We start from the raw sequence: 22,627 nt of genomic DNA on the forward strand, positions 1-22,627 counted from the left end.
CTTGGACAATTGCATCAAAATTACTCAGATTACTTGCCAAGGTGGTCTTGGCTACAGGGGCTACATGTTATTTGTAATGTAAATTCTAAACCCCAACAAGGACATATGAGAGAAATATGTCGGAAGTGATCCTTTTCCATCATGTCCTGTCACAAATGACTGGTCATCCAATTTCAAAGAGTTGCAAGAACCCATACATATACATGTTTCCAGTCAACCAGGCATTTGACTGGAGGTAGAAGGAGAAAATGTGCTGGGCCCCCAGAGACAATGAAGACAATTATAAACTCTGAACATAAATAGTCAGCTGGACATGCAAATGTGACAGACGTGAATGTTGATCTGTCTTGTCTGTCAATCCGTTTGCCCAAGGCGATCAACGTGCAGAGAGGGTCATACATAAAGGAGCACGTCTCCTATGTGATAACTAAAGTAGCTTAGAGGAACTAAGCTAACATGAAGATTTTTAAGCTAGTTATTGAAGGCCTTGCATTTTCATTTATAGGTCCATGAAAAGAAAAACATTCAGGAGAGCAGTGCATCTATGTCTAGCTTGTGCATTCTGCTCACGCAACACTCTCTCATGTTGGTGGGTGTGCCTTTAGATTTTCCAATTTACGTTGTCATTAAAATACACAGATCTTCTGAAGGTGAAGTGCTGTTTAACTTTGTGCCATGCTGTTTAATTAGCTTTAACTTTTAACTGACAGTCTAGACTTATGACTGCCATCTTATTTATGAATAAGCCTTGTCACGTGCTTATCGTTTACCCCCCATGAAGCTGGCACATCCACGCCATTCCCCCCCCCACTTGAAAAATAGCAAGCCTTAAAGTAGATGAACATTTCGATTCGCAGTATCCATTCTCATTTCATTTAGCAAATGTGCTTAGCTGTTGCCACGCAACAATGCTTTCCTGAGCTAAACCCACCCATCCCCTCCCCAGTCGCCTCTCTGCTCTCTCCTTTCCATCTAAAGTCACAATGTCACACTTTCTTGCGAGCGGGGCCTAATTTAGCGCTCCTTTTTTTGGTCACAGTTTCTATTCGATCCACGTAGGTTTGGGGGTAATGAGATTGAATCTTGATGTGCTCACCACATCCCGCTGGCTTGTCTCTCGTCGGTCGCGGAGGACAGTGTGGAGCCTTCCCTGATATTACCTCTCCCTGCATGAGAGGACGCCGGTCGCTCTGCTGCTCTGCCATCCCGCTAGGCGCTGATCCAATAAACCTCAAAACAGGGCTGCGATCGATACTGCGTGTCCCATTGCCACACAAACTCCACCCTCACTTATACACACCTATTAGTTACAGAATAATTGATAGGCCTACTGTTTATTATTCCTTTGATTTGGTGCTTTCATTAAATAGCCAAGGCGTTGCATGTGCACAGACTAGTAAACTCTCCTCTTCCACAGCTGCTGGGAACTGAATGGGGGCTTTAAGCGTGAGTACTTGAGCATGTGTTCTGGATAGCTTTAAGATTAAGGAGATCCAGGTTCATAACTGCTCATACTGCAGGAATAGAAAGATGAGACACAGCACAATGGCAGGAAAGTGTGTCTGTGTGAGAGAGGGGGGTATTGTGCCTATTTCTTTTGTCTGCTTCTTTTCAAATTCATTATATCCTAGAGGCATGCAGAAGATAATCTGCTTGTTTTTTGTCTTCACTGACTGGCTCAAAAAAACAAACTTAATTTTTAACTGGTGTTTACTCTTGTCTTTCTTCCCCACTGTTTCCTTACCATTTCCACCCGTTTCCTTCCTCTTTGCTTCCATTTTTCCCTGTCTTTCTTTTTTCCCAATTCTGTCCGTCCTCACTCAGCTCCACACTGACATGGACAGGAATGATGGACGCACAAAGTATGTCCTGCGAGGCGAAGGGGCAGGCTCGGTCTTCGTGATAGACGAGAAAACGGGTAACATCCATGTCACCAAGCCGCTGGACCGTGAGGAGAAGGACGAGTATCGTCTCATCGCCACGGCCACCGACAGGCAGACCGACCGTGCTCTGGAGCCCTCGTCACAGTTCATAGTTCGGGTGCAGGACATCAACGACAACCCGCCTGTCTTTGATGAAGGCCCCTACAGCGCCACCGTACCTGAGATGGCAAATATAGGTACTGGGCGGGTGGAGGGTTAGTTTAGAGTTAGTTTGGGGGTAAGGATTAAACAGTGTGCTGTGCTTCACAGTGAATGATATGAGATAAATAAATGAACAGGTGCCTTTGACCAAACAGTTTTAGTGACTCATTGAGGGTAACTACCCAAGGGGGTTACTTACCTTTAATGGCTTTTTTTCTATTTCACAAAGCCAATAGGAACAGTAAGATGATGCCAGTTGGCAGTCAGTTCGAAACACCTTAATCAAAGCAGTGTGTGTCATATTGTGTGAAGTGGGTTTTGCAATAATAATGCAGTTATAAGGGAGATGTGTAGTTGAGAAAACCCATTTTGTGGTCTTTTAAGTTATAAAATGTAACATTACCAGATATTATTGTTTTTATATTAAGTATGCAAGGAGACACAAAGCATCCAGAGAGGCTTTCTCTGGCAGACTACAGCTCCTGGTGGTGGTAATGATAGCTAAAAGTCAGACTAACTAATCCTTTGTGCCCTCATTAGCAGCAAATGCTGTTCTGTGACCAAGGATAGCTTCCAATAAACCACACCAATTCAGACCCAATATGTGGTACTTTAATGTTAATGCAATCCTCTTTTGGCTTTTTTATATTATCTTTCATTTATGGTGTCCGTATGACCAGGTAGCAAGTTTAGGGGAAAAGCTAGCAGCTAGCTTTAACAAATTAGAATTGCGTTGCAGATCTGCCATTGAGTAAAAAACCTATAATAGACAACTATAGAGACAACTGTGCAACAAGCAAACAAAAGAATATTTTTAGGTCGTCTCAAGTAACGGTGTGCTACTGCTAACATGGCCCATGAAATAGAGTTGGTAGGGTAGGCTGCCACAGCTTCTGTGTAGATGCTGGTAGACTTTTATCAAGATAATGCTTTTAAGACACAAATAGTTGTGTTGTCCTGATGAATTAACGCCGTCTGTTAATGTTACAAACAGTAGCAATGATAACAACATTAATATCACCATCTTATTATTAGCTATAGCACCTCAAAGATAACAACAGACATTTAATGTGGCTATCATATAACTGCTAAAAGTACTGTAGCAAATGAGTACATAATCTTAAATTATTTTTTTTTGCTATACATTTTTTTGACAACTCTGCTGTCGGCTCATTTACCACTGTTTTGTTTCATTTTTGAAGCAGTCTATAATTTATGCCACTAACGTCTTTCTATAGTTCCTCTGCTATTGTTTACACAGACTTTTTAAAGTCACAATACTGTCACTCAAGCTAAAACTTACCCCAGAAAGCACGTTCTATTAACTTTGATCTTTCAACAAGGATCCTGTAGTAAAGACACGGTGTATCTGATATCCCGTGTCTGTCTTGTTCCTGCAGTAGCATAATAGTGTTGGTCCATTGCAACTGACCAATCATATTGTTGCATTGTCATAGCTTTGCAGTGTGGGGGAAAGAAATACCTTTATGCAAACTCTTCTGGAACAAACTGTAAGCATTTCAAGCGCTTTTCTTTCTATTATTAATTTATACAATATAATAACTATTTTTATCAAGTTAAAGGTCTGCTGTTACAGTAGCCAAATTTAGGTAACTCATGTTTGTTTGCTAGTGATCCTTTTTAAAAGCATTAGCTAACTTCTTGGGTAATGCTAGGTGAATGCTCAGACAACTTCATTATTAAAAACACTAACACGGGGATATCAGATCGGGCGTGCCAGCGCACAAACAAGGAGAAGAATCTAGAACTTTGGAAAAGTTGCTCTGGTCCAAAAGCATGTAACAAAATATATGAACCAATTAATAATAATAATAATGGATTGGATTTATATAGCACTATAAGGCACTCAAAGTGCTTTACAATGCCACTATTCATTCACTCTCACATTCACACACTGCTGGAGGCAAGCTACAGTTGTAGCCACAGCTGCCCTGGGGCAGACTGACAGAAGCGAGGCTGCCATATTGCGCCATCGGCCTCTCTGACCAACACCAGTAGGCGGTCGTTGTGTCCTTGGGCAAGTGTCTTGCCCAAGGACACAACGACCAGGACAGAGACCCCGGGAATCAAACCGGCGACCTTCCGGTTACAGATGCGCTTCCCAGCCCCCTAAGCCACGGTCGCCCCGATTAATTAACATTAATTAACTAGTAAAACTAATACAAAACTTTGTAACTCACAATACTTTTCATGATAATGTTGTTGTCACCAGCTGTGCTCGGTCTAAAAGTACTGTTGCCACATGTAGCTACTAGGGGTGCAACGATACACAAAATTCACGGTTCGGTTCGATAGTTTTTCGATACAAAAAAAATGTTCATGCCTTTTTAATTTGTCATTTATTAAAATTATAAATATATATTTTAACTCAAAAGTACAGTTTTTAAATTTAATGTTGCTGAAATAACAAAGTAATAAAAAAATAAATCTATCTGATCGAGAAATCACTCATCTTTGGAAAAGAGAGTTTATTACAGAAAAATGGCTCTTTCCAAAATAAAAGCTATACTATTCGCTTCTTCTGGGCTATATTCTCAGCAGCATATTAAACATATCAGGTCCCCATAAGGAGAATCATGTGCTAACGGCTGTCTAAATGACTCGGGTAAAGTTTGTAGCATGCGTGCTTGTTGTTTTTGTCTGCTTCCACTTGTCTTTGCACTAGGATGATGTCGGAGTAAATGTGCAGTCATATTCGTTGTGTTCCCACTAGTGCTGTCAGCGTTAATCTGAAATGACGTTAACGCCACAACACGGCAAATCTCCGTTAACGAGCTACCGCGGATCGCCCTGTGCGTGGGGCTGGACGGCCAACACGTTAACGAGCTAACTGCGCTAACATACTAGTTCCCACCAATGTAATTGAGCATTGCGTGGCACAACCGACATACCGTTTTACTTTTGTCCATGACGTGCTTACCTTCAGGGTCATACGTCACATGAAAACCAAAATAGTTCCAAACGCCACATCTGAATTAGGGTGGGCGAGGTTCAATTTGCCATGTTGCAAGGAGAGCTTAACTTCTGTCTCGCTAGCCTGCCCCCCTGCGCTCAGTGAATCTGTGTTCGACTACTCCGCCTAGGCTGCACTGTCGAGCGCAGATCCACTGAGCGCTCAACACAGACAGCATCGTCAGAAGGAAAGTTGATAAAATAAATTAAAAATTTTGTATTGTTCGATACATATGCGTACCGAACCGAAAGCACTGTTCAATATCGATACGAGTATCGTTGCACCCCTAGTAGCTACTTGTTGTTGCTCTTATTCACCAGCTCCTCATAGTTTTTGTGTTCACAGACAAGGAAAGCTGCTCAAAACTGCCCTCTAATTTCATTACCTCAACTCTCTGATGTCTTTGGTTTGCTCAGTAGCCGCCTGCAATCCGCTGACTATCTACAAGACAGCACGGACCCTATGCAGTTGTTAGTTTAACAGGCGAACCTCGTTGCAAACATGAGGTAACATATATTGATTTCCACAGGTTTAAATTGTATCTGGAAACTTCATCGCGTCACACATAATCCTTTTTCTCGTCTTTCATGTCCTTTCTCCAGACTGATGGAGTAATAATAGCAAATATGAAATCATAAATAATATCAAGAGCAGGAATAAGATAAAACTTGATAGATCGGGCTATTGAACTTACATTCTGTATACAAACAGAGGCTGAAGCATTTTATTGGTTTACTGTTTAATCAGAATATTGTAGCAGCCAGTGGCTGCTGTCAGGCTCTTAAATGATGGATGTCCCACTTGACCAAAGCTAGACAGTAATGTTTTATTAGTTGTATCTCCCGGGGCTGAATCGTCGGAAGGAATTTTAGTCAACAGCCTAGAATTTGTGGTGTGTATGGCCCTGCAAAGATATGCCAATTATGCAATGAAAAAGTGAGATTTTATCAGTTATTGTCTTTAAATTGAACACTAAAGACCGAAATTTAAAACCTCTGTTAGATCCAATGTATTATAAACACCAATTATGAAAATCACTTCCTTGTGAGCATGAGCTAATAATTGAAATATAATAAGCATATTAATGTAGCCAGAGGAGTCTTTTTGAGGATTTTGACAGCTGCAGCCATACAGTCTTTATACAGTTCAGCGGCCACAACATTAGTGCCTGCAGGGATGCTGTTCACTTTGAATCACCGTTTTGTGCACAGACCTTTTAGCCTTCATCACGATGAAGTTTCAAATGGGTATTGTTTGTGAGAAAACCTGCTGTGGTTAAATGCACACGTTCAGTGTGTGGATAGTTTTTAGTAAAGTAAGCGGGCTCAGGATTTATTTACAACTGAGGACACAGTCTGAATCCTGCATTTAATGCCTTTACATTAAATGCAGCTTAGTAAAGCTTCTAAAAAGAATCTGGAAAGCTGTTGTTTTTTTTAATACGCACTGCATATCACCTGACTGTGTCCACAAGAAGAAAGCAGAAATCTGCATGCTGATGTCACTGGTCCACATTTGCATAATGTTTTATCAGAGTGTGTTTTTTTTGTCTCTCGCAAAAATGGACCTGCTCTTCTTGCCAGGCCACAATTATTGGACTACTTCTTAATAAATGTGCATAAAAACATTTGTTTCCGTGATCAGATTCAAATTCAAAACAGAAAAGGTCCTTAAAAATGCCCTCGAGTCACTGAGTCCCACACGATGAGATTTCTGCCAAACCTGTTTCACGTCGGGGGGATTTTTGGTCACGAGCACTGAACATTTATGGCGTCTTTGGGTGCTGCCGGTTAATTCTGCTTGAACCAGATTTGAATCAAAAGCCCAAATAATATATAACTACACTGAGCATAGAGAGATATTGAAGCTATGTTTGTGAATGCACCAGTGCTGCATAAATAGATACATTAACACTCATGTCAAGTGCTAGAAATTACATTTCATGTGCTGGGTTTCAAGGTAAATTATCACAGTTGTAAAGATTGCTAAGAATAAAGCACCAAGCACATTTTCATTAAGAGCACCCCGGCTTGTCTTCAAGGTTAAGTTATGCACAGGGTGAAGTTTCTTCTGTGAAATTAAAGGGACACACATTCAGGCTGGTTTGCATACAGTAAAATTCAGAGAGACTGCCCTTTCCCAAAGAAGCGACTCCATTAGTTGTTTGCGCAAGCTCTTGTAATGACCTACCCTTGTATTTTAAAGTTAAGCAACCTCTAGAAGCTGTTTGAATAAATGCACATCAAATCTGTCCTGGTGTCATCACCTCTAGATTTAGGGGAACTCTGGACCCTGGTACCATCATGAAAGTCAAACCATGGTGGGTTTATTTCTAACCCTAACCAATAAATTTTCACGGTTAACTCAAACCAAGTAGTGTTTGTGCCTAAAATCAGCAACACATAGATATCACCAGAAATATGAAGAGATATTGAGATATCCAATTCTGTCCCCATCAAATTAGCCTACAAGACAGCCATGCACAGAAATCTAAACAGGCTGCATTTTGATGCAGATGACAGCCACTGTGACTGGTTATTGATTTGCACATTGCCTTTCTGAAACAAAAAGTGGTAAGTTGTCATTGTATCCAACTATCCATCTCCCATTTCCCCATTTTCATAGCTGTGCTAAGCCACGTACAGACAGCCGATTCCAACAGCTTCTCTCTTTTTTTTTGGATTGCAGTAATTTCAGTAAAAGTAGCTGTTGTTCAATATTAGCTCCAGCTCCAACACGACTCAGTTTCAGTCACAATTTGTTGAAAGAAATCAAAGCGATTCAACACTGCAGCGCAGACGTCTTACTGCCAGCATTTTGGAGGGAGGGGCAATTGCAGAGTAAAGAAAGTTAGACAAATCGGAATTGGCGACTGAAAATAATAATCAGCAACAGACCAAGCTGCACATCTCAAGGCAAAGTGAAAGTCATCAGAAAACAAGTCCAGTCTTGTGGTCAAAGCTTGGGTCCTGCATGCTCTTTAAACGTCAGAGGACTGGAGGTTTGGTATGAAGGTTTGAATAGTCAGATGATTTAAATATTAGTCCTGACAGTTTCTTTTTGTGCACTCGAACTGATATTCTATTCAGAACTGGCAGCGAATTAAGCCTCAAGCAAATGACAAATTATCACACTTAAAAGACTGAAAAATAATTAAGTAAAAACAACCTGTTCTGTTTCTAATGAATGTTCAACTCAGTGATGCATATGACATGTTAATGGGGTGTCTATCATTGCTTTATACCTCTTCAAAGTCAAAAAGCACTGTTAAAACAGCAGCACAAACATGTACTCGTGTTATAAATCTGCTCTCCTGATTGACCGCTGGGAGGAGAATATTCTCTGTGCTGTTCCAGCAGAGCTTTGTATTCATGTAGCCGGATACAAAGATCCGGGGACTCACTGGTGCCCTTCTCAGATTCTAACACCTAGATCTAGTTTCTCGAGGGCCAGGCGATGAAGGGCGTTTGTCCTGCTAAAATCCCATTAAAGCATATGGGACATAGAGGCTTTACCTTTCTTTAACGGAGTTTTCAATAATGCATGAAGTGGAACTAGAATATATAAAACACGAAGTCGTGGTTTTAAAGTACTCGATTTGATTTTTGTGAAACTTTTCTGTTAAGTGCTCACGTTCGCTCCCAGTTTTTTCTATCAGGAGTGAACAGGTCAACTGATGCTGTTCAATTTTATTACTCTTTTTGGCATGAAATTGCATCTCTGTTTCTGCCTGCTCACACCAGACACAGAAATTTTCATGGCTGCAGCCAGTAGATATGCACGCGCACACACACACACACACACACACACACACACACACACACACACACACACACACACACAGGCACACACACACACACACACCCACACACACACACACACACTCATAGAGTCACACAAACCTCTTCAAAATCTAAAAAGTCAGATGCAAATACGAACTCATTTTAAATGGGAAGCTTGCAGAATCTGTAATAAGTTAGATTAATAGCTGATTTTTAATGACACTGTCACCAGAGCTGCTTGCAGGATGTATGAGGCCTTTCCCTTTTGTTGATTAAATACCTGTGGCCATCACACAGCGGCAGGACTGAGACACTACATATGTTTCGTCTTTGCTGATTTAAAAGATGTGCAGCATATAATTATGCAAAGGTCAAACCGTGTGGGCTATTAGAAAGATCATACAGCTGTTATTATTATTATGGGAGCTCCAGCTTATGCAATCATGTAAATGACTTAAACAGACTTGTTTTTGTTTTAGCATATGCAGCTGGGTCTTGATTGTGTGCATATAAATGTGGACCAAATATGCCGTATGTAACTGAATACAGAGCATTTAATCGCTCGAGCAAATGTACAAATAGAAACACATTTTAGGGAGCAACATAAAAAAAAGGAGGATAATCTGCCTATTAGGGAGGCCGTCTATTCATACTCGAGTCGCGTATTCTGCGCTGCTGCTTTGGGACTCAGTTTTCTAGCAGCCTGAACTTTCCTCTCAGCTCATTTGGAAACTGACATCCACTTTAAAACGGGATGATGAGCTGATGTGACTGTCCATAACTGAAACCATGTCTCGACTCCAACTGTGAATAATCTATTCCGCCTCTTAATTATGTATGCATACTGCTCCAGCCTCTTTCCCCACACTGCACTGTGAATCAAAATGGCAAGAATTACTTGGTCACACCCACCCGGGCTCGTACCCTGTGATTGCACTCGCACGAGGTTTTTGGGAAAATTGAGCCCCAGTTTGTGAAGCAAAGTGTTGTGAAATGCTTTTGCTGTGACATAAAGGATGGATGGATTTCTCCCAAAAATGAATACATGCAGCCATTCGTGGAAAGGCAATAAAAAGTAGGTTTCCGTGGCAAACACCTTTAAATCCATTAGAAATCAATCGCGAATACCTCGGCCGGCGGGGACCAGCTGCGCAATCTAAAAGCACAATTTTGAAATTCCTCCACAAGGATGAAAAAATCCATGTGAGGGACACTGTTTATCTCAGGAAAAAAAACAGCACACTTCATCTGAATTCATGAGGATGGAGAGGAGGGTTTTTTTTAAAGCCCCGAAACCGACATTTAAATGAAACTGGAAATCCAGAAAATGAAAATACGTTCTAACCTGATCTGCCTCATTCCAAAAAATTATTTCATTTTCACTTGAAACATGGTGATAGAGTTCATGTCACAGCCACGGCGACCCGATAACATTTCTGTGACCGCCGAAAAAGATGTAAGGTGATTGGGATGCGTGGAATAGGAATGAAATACGAGGAGAGGGCAGAGATTAGGAGGGGCGGTCGGGGATTTTTGCGCTCATATTGCAGTGAGATCTCAGAGTGACAATAAGTGTCTAAGATTGTAATTCAAAGCATGACTGCAGAGGGCTTGTAGGAAATAGTTTGTATGTACAAAAAGTACTCTAATCTCCATTTAAACTCTGCTCAGACCCTTGAAAATGAATTCTACTTTAAGGGGCACTCTTCCCTCTTAAAGTGAGCAGAATTACTTTCAGGAAAACTTTAGAATTTGCCAGAAAAGTGGGTATTATTTGAAATAATTCACCCCTAAACTGGTTTGTTTAGAAAAGTTCTGCAAATTTGGCCTGATGTCCTCACCATCTGCCCCTTAGAGGGTTTTCCAAAACATCAAGGTCCCTCTTGCGCTGAATTGTTTAATTCAGATTAGAATAATGACCCCGCCAGCATCCTGCCGGGGCAAAGCCCAGGGATGTGGGGATGAGGCAGACGAGGACTATTTAGTAATCCTATCAGCCACCTTATGAGCGTCTGCTCCGCACAGCAGCTCCGTCTTCAGATTGAGTTGTTCAGTCAATCACAGATTCAATATTTACTTGACGATTCAATATTTACCGAGGCGCTTTGCAGCACGCGTGACTGAGGAATGCAGCGGCGAGGATCCTATCAAACACTCGTTACATCACGCATTTAAGGGTGAGATTGGGAGGGAGGAGGAGAGGATGGAGGATGTCTCATCTATTGCAACGAGACGCTGATGCAAGGTGTGCTGGAACCGAGCCTGATCCGCTGCTCGAAACGTGTTCCCGTTTTGTGTCGGATTCACTCGACTGGTTACACACATCTTGTCAGATGTGTATCAGCATTGCAAGAGAATGACTCACATTTAAAGTTTAACCTTCAGTATAAATATTTTAAAAAACAATATTCTTAGACATATATAGCTGGGGGAATGAGTCTTGTTCCTGTTGCCCCAGAGGACAGATGTCTTACACTACTGTAGGTCTGCTCCTTTTAGCTGGATGCACAGCACTGTGAATATTGGATCCTTGTGGAGTGTGGCTGTATACATGGAGCACGGTTGGAAGGGTGCATGCCAATAGCTTCGCCTCCGCCTAGCACTTGTTGCATCAACCTCAGAAGTATATTGTTTGATCCCTGAGTTTGATTAGTTTTTTATTTTTTATTTTACTGCTGTCAAAAGAAACATTTTGGTCTACTTAGCTCCTTATGTGCATCTGCATTTATCTGCAATAAAGAAAGCCAAAAACATAAAGACATTCAGACGCAGATGCTTTGTAGTCTGGGAGCGAAGCTGCAATAGTGGAGTGCATTGAACTGAAACATAAAGTGCACATAGCGCTGTAATAATTTATGTTCAAGCTCGCAGGAAGATGGGAGAAGTGGAGAGAGAAATCAAAACTGAGAATGGATTAAATTAATGGCCAAACATCTGAAAACATGGGTCCAGAAAAATATTCCTCTCCTGTTCTGCTCTTTTACTGTGTCTCAGTCCCTCAAATAAAATACACACACTACAGGCTTTTTACTAAAACTAAAAGCAGATGTAGGTAAACCATAGATATATAAATATATTTACCATGTAGTTGCACTGCACCCGCCAGCAGGCGTCAATCACAACCCACAGAGTTTGAAATGCCACAGCAGGGTGAGCCGTACTCTGAGATGGATAAATAAATAAATACAGTTGGGTTTTCATTTAATTCGTTTTTTTTCTTATTTCCAAGATCAGACTTCCGCGCAGTTTGTTTAATGTTTTGCCGCTCTGAGCAGCCACTTCATTTCCTTTGGGCATTGCATTGTAAGACAGTAGAGCACATAAATAACACACTCAAAAATCAAGCATTTGCTAGAATGCGCGCCAACTCTCGGGTATAACTCCAGTTTCTTTAATCTCGGTTGTTATTTTTGCCGGCTTCACAGTCATTTCTGTTTACTGTAAAATTATACTTGTCAAGATAACTGTCCAGATGAGATGGAGAAAGAGGAAAAAGTGGTCCAGCTGATTAGACAAACACATCAGAACTGTCAAATGTATTTAGCGGAAGCGTCTCTTGTAAACATCGCCAGCAGCTTCTACCAAACGTTAATCCATTCAACTGACTCGGTAAAGGTTTGTGAGTGACATTATTGATTGTTTGCTTGCAAATAAAATCTAATGACATCTATTTGTCAGAGAAAACTACTCATTCAGCATAAAATGTGTTCCTGTAAATGATGTTTTTGGTATTTTTGTGCACTGGTCAAAAAAAATCAAAGGAACACTTTGGAAACACATCAGATTTCAGTGAGAAAAGACAGTCGTGCTGGATACTGATGACTGGAAATGAAATCAACATACAGAGGGCTGAATTCACAGAAACACAGAAAATCAAAGTGAAAATAATGATGTGGCAAGCTAGAGAGTACAAAAACGATATGTTAGAAGCAGTCAGGATGTCAGGCCCTCAGGCCACCCTCATGAAGTCTGTTCCTGATTGTTTGATCAGAGACATTCACACCAGTGTCCTGCTGGAGGTCATTTTGTAGCTCAGGCAGCGCTCATCCTGTTCCTCCCTGCACAAAGGAGCAGATACCGGTCCTGTAATCTCCTCCATGTTTTTGAGACTGTGCGGGAGACATAGCAAACCTGTTGGCTATGGCACGTATTCATGTGCTATCCTGGAGAAGTCGGACTACCTGTGCAACCTCTGTAGGGTCCAGGTATCACCTCATGCTACCAGTAGTGACACTGACTCTAGCCAAATGCAAAACTAGTGAAAAACAGCCCAAAAATATCAGGAGGGAAAATGTCAGTGTCCTCTACCTGTACAAACATTCCTGTTTTGGGGCTTGTCTCATTGTTGCCCCTCTAGTGCACTTGTTGTTAATGTCATTAACACGAAAGCAGATGAAACTTGTTAACAACCCCCCTCTGATACTTAACTGACCAGATCAATATCCCACAAGTTTAAATGACTTGATGCTGATAAAAGCTGTTCCCTTTGTTTGTTTCATTTTCTGAGCAGTTTATGTTATTATTGTGGTTGTAATGTGTGGCTTCACTTCAAACCCCTTTAAATTTAAAAATGCATTGAGACGAACCAGTTGTCTTTTAGTTTTTTGCTAAAAATGATACAATAAGATATATTTGTGATAAGTAAAAGCATCTTTGTGTGAACCCCTTGTGTAGAAATTGTAGTCGCCACTAAATGTTTCTGGTAACTATCGATCAGTACTTAGAGGAGATTTCGTCTCCTCTAACAAAAGCTTCAGCGTTTGATGTTGGCGGGTTTCCTGCTTCCTTCAGCTCATTCCAAAACATTTCTATAGGATTAAGGTCAGGACTTTGACTTGGTCGTTCCAAACCATTGGCTTTATTCTTCTTTCACTAATCTTTGGCTGTGGGTCATTGTCTTACTGCATGACTCACTTTCTCTTGAAATTCAGTTCGCAGGGAAATGTCCTGACATTTTCTTTAAGAAATCGCTGGTGGAATTCAGAATTCATTGCTTCCCCTATTGAAGGTAAGCTAACCTGGCACAAATGGAGAAAAACAGACCTAAACCATCATACTGATACAGATGACAGTAACTGCAGGTGGGATAAGGTTCTTATGCTGGATTATTGTGTCTTTCTTTCTCCAAACATGAAGTGTCTTATTTAAACCAAAATTTGTTGCATTATTCCAAAAGCCTTCAGGTTTGTTCTCGTGATCTTTGGAAAACAACAGACAGGCAGCAGCTTCTCTTTTTGAGAGCAGAATCTTTCTCACTGCAGCCAAGCTATGCACAGATTCAGATTTCAGTGCTCTCTTGAACTCATGAATATGAACATTAGCCAATGTGAGAAAGACCTTTAGCTGGTTACAGGCTACCTTTGCATAATCACTGACCTCCCACACTATACCTTGCTCTTGCTGTGATCTCTTCTGTGGAGGGCAACAACGGTCTTGAATCTTTTGAATCAATGCACTCGAAACTTTGTCTGAAGCCCTTTGAAAGCGTGTTTGTTTATTTACCTCCAGAAGCTTCCACTTGAGCCCAGTGGTTCTCAAATTCTGGCGGGTGGGGGGCACAACTCAAGCGAACCTTTAATGCTAGTCTGTAGAAATAATCCTAAAGAAAGAAAATAATGGGAATCTGGTCTTTAAGTGATAACGTATGAACCCTGCTTCCGGGTCCAAACTACTCTGCATTTATTAAGGCTACTGTGATTTTAACATATTATAATGCTCGGTATCTTGTTCTATTTAATCTGAACACATCCCATGAAAAAAAGGCAATGATCACTGTTGGGCTCTCTTGGTTTTTATTACCACTGTTCAATTTAAAGCTCTGTTTTTAAAACCTTACAATGTAACTACAGCCCAGCCCATGCAGCAGTATATTAATGACTAACTTCATATTGTGGATGAATTATCTCAATTGTTCACTGTGTTTATATTATGCTAACCATAGCTCTGTAGCCCGCCACCACGTAGCACATCGTTATATACCAGCTAGCCCAACATCAGTAGCACTACAAACATCGCTGCTGTTTAGTTTTCTGTCTTCATTTATTTTGGAAGTGATAGCAGAGCTGTACGTTTTAATTTTTCAGAAATCTCTCAGTCAGAACATGGTGTGTCATCTTTAGATGGAAGCTAGCAAGTTAACTTCCTGCTAACTTCTAACTCTGTTAAATTTCATAAATCCTCTTTTCATGGATGCCTGGATGTTAAACTTAATTGTTACACCTGGTAAAGCAGCAACGCTGATCATTTTATTAAAGATGAAAGGATTTAGACAGTTTTTAACTCTCGGTGATGCCGCAGTGTTTGTTTAACTTTAAAGCGGAGTTTGGACCCAGAAATGGCTAATTATGTCAGACTTAAACACCAGGTTGGACACACAGGTGCGTAAAGTCAGGGAAAATGAGACTAGGGGAAACCTCAAAGAAGGCACAAAGAACAAATAACTATCAAAATAAAGAAGGAAGTGAAACATGATAACTGAATTGAAAAACAAACACGAATTTACTGACACAAGAGGATGAAAAATAAACTCTAAAGAAACAGGAACTGAAAATGGAACAAACCAGCAATATGAACAGAACTATAACCAGGAAAGTAAGTAATACAATCACCAGAAAATACTCAAAATAAAGCAAAACTATAAAGTCCATAAACACGAGATGCTGTGGCAGTATGTTCAAAGCTCATGTTATGTTATTTTCTTGCTGTGAAACCAGTTCAGTCAAGTAGAAAGTAAGACACATCCAGCCAAGCTTGAGCTTTGCTAATATGACAAAGCATAAGCATCAGTAAAATATGTCAAATGTACATGTACTTCGTTGCTTTCTACTATAGATGAAAAGAGCTATAAAATGAGATCCTAGTTGTAACAAACTAAAATGATCTTTTGTTTTTACATGTGCGACTGCATGACGAACTGAATCCACACCAAGTCTTCTTTGAAACAAACAAAACCTCTCTCCCATCAGTCTTTGGCTCTCTGAGGTGCAGCGCTTACATGCTTTACATCTGCTTTCTGTCAATAACCGCTCTGATTCTTAACTACCCACAATGGATCAGTAACCGGTTGATCTCATGCCCCCTTTCTGCTCTCCCTACGCAAGCACACGCGTACTTTAAACTGCACGTTTGTTGTTGTTGCTGTTGGTGGTGGTGGTTGGCTTTTGTTTTTTTTTCTTCCATAGTGATTCTCTCAAGGCTTTGATCAAATAGAATAGAAGCTGCTCCCTCAAATCCACGTCTTCCTCCTCCATCTCATCTGCCTCTGAGTACCGTTGGAAGAAGTCATTCCCCATACACTTCTGTATAAATACAGACATGCACCATACAAATACATGATATATGAAAAGTGTTTACGCTTCATATATTCATATAGTTTCATTTTTTGTTGAAAATATACCCCACAAAAAATTTCCTGGCAAATTGACTCAGCAACAGCCGTAGAAAGAAGATTTAGGAGAGGGTGAGAGAGGGAGAGAGGCCTGTTGAAGGGACAGACAGTCCGATTGAGAGAGGAAGCAAACGGGAATTGGAGACAGAGATGAAGAGAAATGAAGTGAGACAGAGGGAATTGGGGGGGGGAGGAAGGTGAGCGACAAGAGAGAGAGAGTGTGTGTGTGTGTGTGTGTGTGTGTGTGTGTGTGTGTGTGTGTGTGTGTGTGGGTGGGTGGGGGGGAAGGATAAACTATTTGTCACGCTGCTGACGGAGAGAGATTGAAAAAGAAGGAGTGGGAGAGAAGAGTGGAGGTTGTCTTGATATAATGCTTTCTTATGCTCTTAAAGTACTGCTGTAGTCTGTCTACTTAGCTCCAGCTCTGGCTTGTTTTGTTGCTTATTTCCTTTCTCTTCTTCTTTTTTTCCTCCTTTTCTTTATTTCCCTTTTGTCCTTCCTTCCTCGTCTGCCCTCCCCGCAGGCACGTCTATAATCCAGGTGACGGCGACAGATGCTGATGACCCGACGTATGGGAACAGCGCCAAGCTCGTGTACACACTGGTGCAGGGCCAGCAGTACTTCTCTGTCGATCCCCAGACAGGTGAGCGTGCTTATGTGCGTTTGCGTGTAACACACGTGGGCGGACGAATGTAAAAGATGCGCAGATCTCAGAAGGCAAACACGCACGCATGCAGCAGGAAAGCGACATACGTGCAAGATGTTCAGGAGCGAACAGCTGAGCTCGGTCTTCACAGTACCCGACATGTCTGTGCTGTGTGACGGCCTAAGGAGACGCACACGTGTTCGTGTGTGTGTGAGACACAGGTGGAGTGAAACACTGGGGAACCCGTGGACCTGCATGCATGAGTACAGAAACATGTCTCTGACTTTCTCACACACACACACACTGAAAGCAACACTTCCCCCCCAGTGCAACTCCCATTCTCTTGTCACACTTAGTCATCCATCTTTCTCTCTTCCCCTTTTCCCACTTGTGCCCCATCAAACACATACACACTTGCTCTTTCAAGCACACCCCCCCTCCCCCCACCTCCACCTCTTTCCCCCTCTGCGGTTCGCTCCAGCATGAGCTGGCAGAAATGTATTCACGCCGCCAGGCTGCGTGTGCCGAACAACAGCCTAATATTATTATTTCTGGGTGAAGCAAAAGCGAAAAAGACACGTTTAAAGACACACGTCAGCGAAGGCTTATGATCTCTGATGCAGGGCAGATTACAAAAGGGCTTCAAGAAGGCGTCTGGCGTGCCTGTTGTCACCGTGTCGGAGTCTCGCACACGTCACCTGAGGGCAAAAAGTTTTATTGTCGAGCGTTTAGGGGTTGAGGGCGGAGGAGGGTGCTTTATTTATTAATTTATTTATTTAACTTTATGATGATTACTTTTTTAGCAGTCTACCTTGGAGGGGACTTTTAGCTCTGTTTAGTCAGAAATGGAGCACTGACTGTCTTGATGTTGTAGGTGCTGTTTTGATAGGCAGCGCGCATTGAAGAGACATTAAGTTTCACAGTAAAACTCCATATCTATTAACTTTTTCAGATTTTTGTTTTCTGTCTGCCTGTAGAAGTGAGAGCCTCCATGTGAGCGTTTATTTTGCCCACACAGTCACAGGTGGCCAGCACTCGTGTTTTGCTCATTGAATGTCAATGCCTGGTAATTGATTGCCTCGGCACGTGAGGACCTCTCAAATAACCAAAGGGAGCTGCAGGACTCTTTGAAATATAAGCCTAATTCCACACAGTGTGTATTAGCCGTGACACTGTGCTTTCAGAAGAGCTTCAGCATTCCGAACATGTCCGCTCTCCTCTTCTCGACTCCCTATCTCCCTCTTTTCAATCACCCCCCATTTCTCGTCGGTTCCATCACCGAGGGTCTTTTTCAGAATGTGCACTCGGAGGCGAGCGTGTTCGCTCATACATTTACTTTGTTTGTTTATGAATTCTGCTCAGAAAGCTCGACATATTTCTGCCTGTTCGTTCGTTAGCATTCAAAAGCAGCCCAGGCTGAATGTGATTCACCTTGAGCTGCCAAGTCATCCAGGCCGGTGTTTTTTGGTTGATGCTGGGCGAGAGCGGGCAGAATTTGATGTGCAACATCCAATCACATGTAGCAGAATGAGGTCATTTGCACGGGGGAGGTGATCGATGTCGAACGCGAGTAAATGATTCGTCTTTGTGTGCCGCTAAAGAGCATGAGACACAGAACGTGATTTTATGCTCTGTCAGCATGTCTATCTGCTGCAGCGTGGTGATTTGTCTTTTCCAGATGAGCCCCCTTTTCACATATCTGTTTATGTACGTGTGTTTCTGTGCGCCTTCAACGGGACATTAAGTTATATATTGTAGCTGTCAAATGGAAAGTGAGTGTCTCCAAAATGTCAGAAAAACTGCCACATTGTCAGGAAAAGCAGCTCGGTGACGGCGCACGTCGATATCGTCCAATAGGCTGTGAAAGGGCAAAGCAGAACTTTAAAAACACTCCGATTAAACTCAAATTACGGGCTTTTAACACAGAAACAAATTGAGGATTGCTTTGGAAATGATAAAACAACTGCTATAAGTGGTAACTTTACAGTTTATTGTGTCGTAAGCTGAATTTTATACGCCATAAACTGGTCTGTTGTTTAAGTACACCAGTAAAATTACAGTTCTGTTGTCATGGGAAGGATGAGTAAACCACCGTACCAACAGAGATGCCACCATCTAAAATTAAAGCAAGTTTATTTGTTGAAGGTGCTGCCATGCTGTTTGTGTAAAGTTTGAATGAATTTGATATCATTTCTTGTGTTTCCTGATGTTTTCCTTTCACCGCGTCGGCCATGCTCCTCTGTCTCTGCCCTCCTGTTTGTCTCCGTGTTAGTTTTTCGTACTTTCATAGTTTTTTTTTTTGTTTGTTTTGCTTTGATATCTTTTACTTTTTTGTGCGCTTGACAGTTTTCTCTCTCCCTCGGTCAGTTGTCCGTCCATCTGTTTGCCCTCCACTTCTCCTCATGTTCCCAGGTTGTTCTTTGTGCTTTCCTCTACTTTTTTATTGTTTTGTTTTTTTTACCTTATTTGTTTTAAAGCTCACTTGTTGGTGTCTAAACCTTCTACACACATAACAGAACCTTACCCAATTGATTTCAGTGCATTGTAAAAGTAACTTGATTGGTGGATGTCAGGACTTTTAAATTAATCATTTATGAGAATAGTTACACATACAGTCAAGTGAAAAGAATGTTTTCATAGGGCTCTGTGCAGTCCTGTGAGAAATTAAATACGGCTTGTGATTCAATAGTTTGTAAAACTACCTTAAGCAGCAGCTGGATGATTTTATCTGTCTCACAGATCATTGTGGAGACATTTTGGCCCACTCCTCTTTGCAGCATTATTTGTTTATGCACAGCTTAAAGTCCCACTGCAACATTTCAGTCAGATTAAGATCCAAACTTTGACCGGCTCATTGCAACACCTTAATGCTATTCTGTTTTAGATTTACTGCTTCGCTTGGGATCATTGCCTGATTGCATGACCCAGATTTGGACAACATTTGGCTCCAGAATACTTTGATATAAAGAGTAGTTCATGGTTAACTCAATGACCAAAAGGTGCCCAGGTCCTGTGGTTGGAAAACAAGCCCAAATCATCAACCCTCCACCACCATGCTTAACAAGTGTTTGTGTTGATATGCAATGCTTGGTTTGCTCCAAGTGCAGTCCTGTGTGTCTTGGCCAAAAGGCTCTGCTTTGATCTCATCTGTCCAGCAGACACTCCTGGGAAGATTGTAGCATTGCATTAAGCTCAATGCTCCAGACCAGCAAACTGCCAAAACAGTTACAGAGGTGCCAATGATTAGTTACCAATGTTCATTTGATTAGCAGCACCAAGCTGTTACTTACCCTCTTAATTTCTATGGAAGCTCTGATGATGTTTTTCACAGGACTGCATAGAGTCCTATGAAAACATTGTTTTCACATGACTGTATTTATCTGCAAAATATACAAAATAAACTTGCACGGGTTAGCCCACCTGATTTACAGAGGGTGCATGAATAATTCAGAAATTAGTAATTAATCTAGCACGTTACCTATATTTTGCAGAGGCCTGATGGTAGTTTGCCTGCATTAATATTTGCATGGGGGATTCAAGCGGTCCATTTACTGTAATACTATTTTTTATAGCTAACTACATAAAACTACAAATGATTAGCGGCTGTAAAGGAAGAAAGTGAGTGTTGATTTTGTCATTCTCTGCTACAAGTGAGCAACATTTGACAATTCCCAACCCATTTTATTTCATCTTGACTGCTGTGAAGGAATATACAGGCAGTGCATTCCTCAGGCGGCACACACTTGACATTTTTTTCAGTGCTCGTGCAACAGGACTGTGGTTGTGTCGTGCTCACAGGGCGACGTCATCATGGATAAATCTCACAAATCTGAGCCTGAGGAATACATCACTGTGACCAAGCATTTTATAGAAAGCCAGAGCTGACATTCTTGCCCTTTCACATAAAAAGTGGGTTGTTTTATTTTTGGGTGTTATGTATGACCTGTTAACAAGTGGACATTCTTTTGCAATAAAATCAACTGAGTGGTATTTTTCTGCTGGCTTGTGACCTTTTTGTGATACATTTGTTTCATTTTGCATGTACATTGTTTAAGTTTGCGGGAATGTGTACTTTTCAAAACTGGCAACACTGCTAATTAGTTTTTATGTGACTCTAATGGAATAACCAGTACTTAGATTTATAAATAAGGGTTGCAGACCATCAGGACCAAACTGTGTTATATAACAACTTGTTAACATTTATACCTGAAGGCTAAATGGCATACTGGAAATCAAGAATGACCTTTCATTAATGACTTCCTCACAAGTGTAACTGCGGTGCTGATGAAGTCTTTAATAAAGGGTCATGACTTTCTCAGTTCATAACGGGAAGTCAGATCTGTTGTTATAAATGTTAATAAGTCATTAATAAAAGGTTACGGTGTCTGTTTATTAATTTACCACTTCATAGGACATTTAGTTCTTGTCAGATCTATTGGCGGTTCTGACTCAGTCGTCAATAAAGACTTATTACATTAATGCAATTCTTAAAGACTGATCACAGCATGTGGATTTTACTGCAAACAGTCAAATTAACTGTAAACTCGGAAAGCTGTGCCTAATTAGAAAGTGGTACCTTCAAATGTGTAACAGATAGATCCACATACCAAAGGTGTGACTGCAATATTTTATCTGAGAGTAAGAAGACTGTAAGGAAGTTATAGATGTGAAGAGAGCAGGATGAGGTCCTGCTGTGCAGAGAGATTTTCTTCCAAAACAGAGCGCAGGCCAGAAAGTATATTTTTAAAGCCAGAAAGTTCAGTCAATCATAAAGTTATAAATATTGATCACAAAAGAGTTTCAGTCTCACGCAGATGTATTGTGATCATTTGTTGCCAAGTGGTAGAAACCAAGGTTCATGGTCCTTGTGATGCTACCCTATGTGTGTGTTTTCTCCAGGTATTCTACGAACAGCTGTACCCGATATGGACAGGGAGACCCAGGACCAGTACCTGGTGGTGCTTCAGGCTAAAGACATGGGGGGGCACCTAGGAGGATTATCTGGGACCACCACTGTAACCGTCAGGCTTACCGATGTTAATGACAACCCACCACGCTTCACACAGAGTGAGTAACTCAGCAGCTTATACCGCTACCAAATAAAATATAGAACAGGAATAGAGAGGCAGCAGTCTGGGGAAAATTACTGCTGCAGAGAGTGCATCACATCCCACATACATGCACGCTAACTGTACATACTGCCCACTGCTCACGAGAGCACACGCCGTGCAAGAACAGTGGAGCCATCAGCCAGTGTAAAATAACTGTGTGTACTTTTAACCATTTTGTTATGCCTGTGTAAAGTTTCTAGCTTCCGATATAGGGAAGGGATGAAGAGAAAACAAACACTGAGCTGCATAACAGCATAAACACCATGTTTGTTTTGCACCAGAAGGCAGAAGAGTTGTTGGACCTTTCTGACCTGCAGGTCCTGTCAGGATTTTCACAGCAGCAGTCAGGCAGAGGAGATTCCTGCAGGGCTGCAAAGTACCTCATCAAACATTCAGCCATGGATTTAGCTTGCCTCTGCTATGATAGATCGGCTGCTATTTCCAACAGCAGCTACACTGTCAGATTATATCTGACAGCACGTCAATGTAGGAAACCCTAATTGGCTTCCTAATAACTTTGAATATGGTTAATTGAATTACACTGTTTGCAATCATGACATCGTTTTAGTAAAAATCATAGATGTGATAGGTCTTTCGCACTTGCAGTCTATGAAATATGTTTTTGATAAATGAAATCAAATTA

The 22,627-nt window shown here is 41.3% G+C and overlaps 1 protein-coding gene across 2 annotated transcripts in view; it reads left to right on the forward strand.

Moving 5' to 3' along the window:
• Positions 1 to 22,627, forward strand: part of cdh24b (cadherin 24, type 2b) — a 115,408-nt gene that overhangs the window by 27,937 nt on the left and 64,844 nt on the right. For both annotated transcript variants that reach the window (XM_085378763.1, XM_085378765.1), the window contains exons 2-4: positions 1,825 to 2,119; positions 16,751 to 16,870; positions 21,773 to 21,940. In XM_085378763.1, coding sequence (XP_085234889.1) covers positions 1,825 to 2,119; positions 16,751 to 16,870; positions 21,773 to 21,940 — 583 coding nt within the window. The remainder of the gene's footprint in view (positions 1 to 1,824; positions 2,120 to 16,750; positions 16,871 to 21,772; positions 21,941 to 22,627) is intronic.

Source organism: Diplotaxodon limnothrissa, linkage group LG18, assembly GCF_057381915.1.
Source record: "Diplotaxodon limnothrissa isolate DT_005_m linkage group LG18, D_limnothrissa_male_GT1.1, whole genome shotgun sequence".
Lineage (NCBI taxonomy): Eukaryota > Metazoa > Chordata > Actinopteri > Cichliformes > Cichlidae > Diplotaxodon > Diplotaxodon limnothrissa.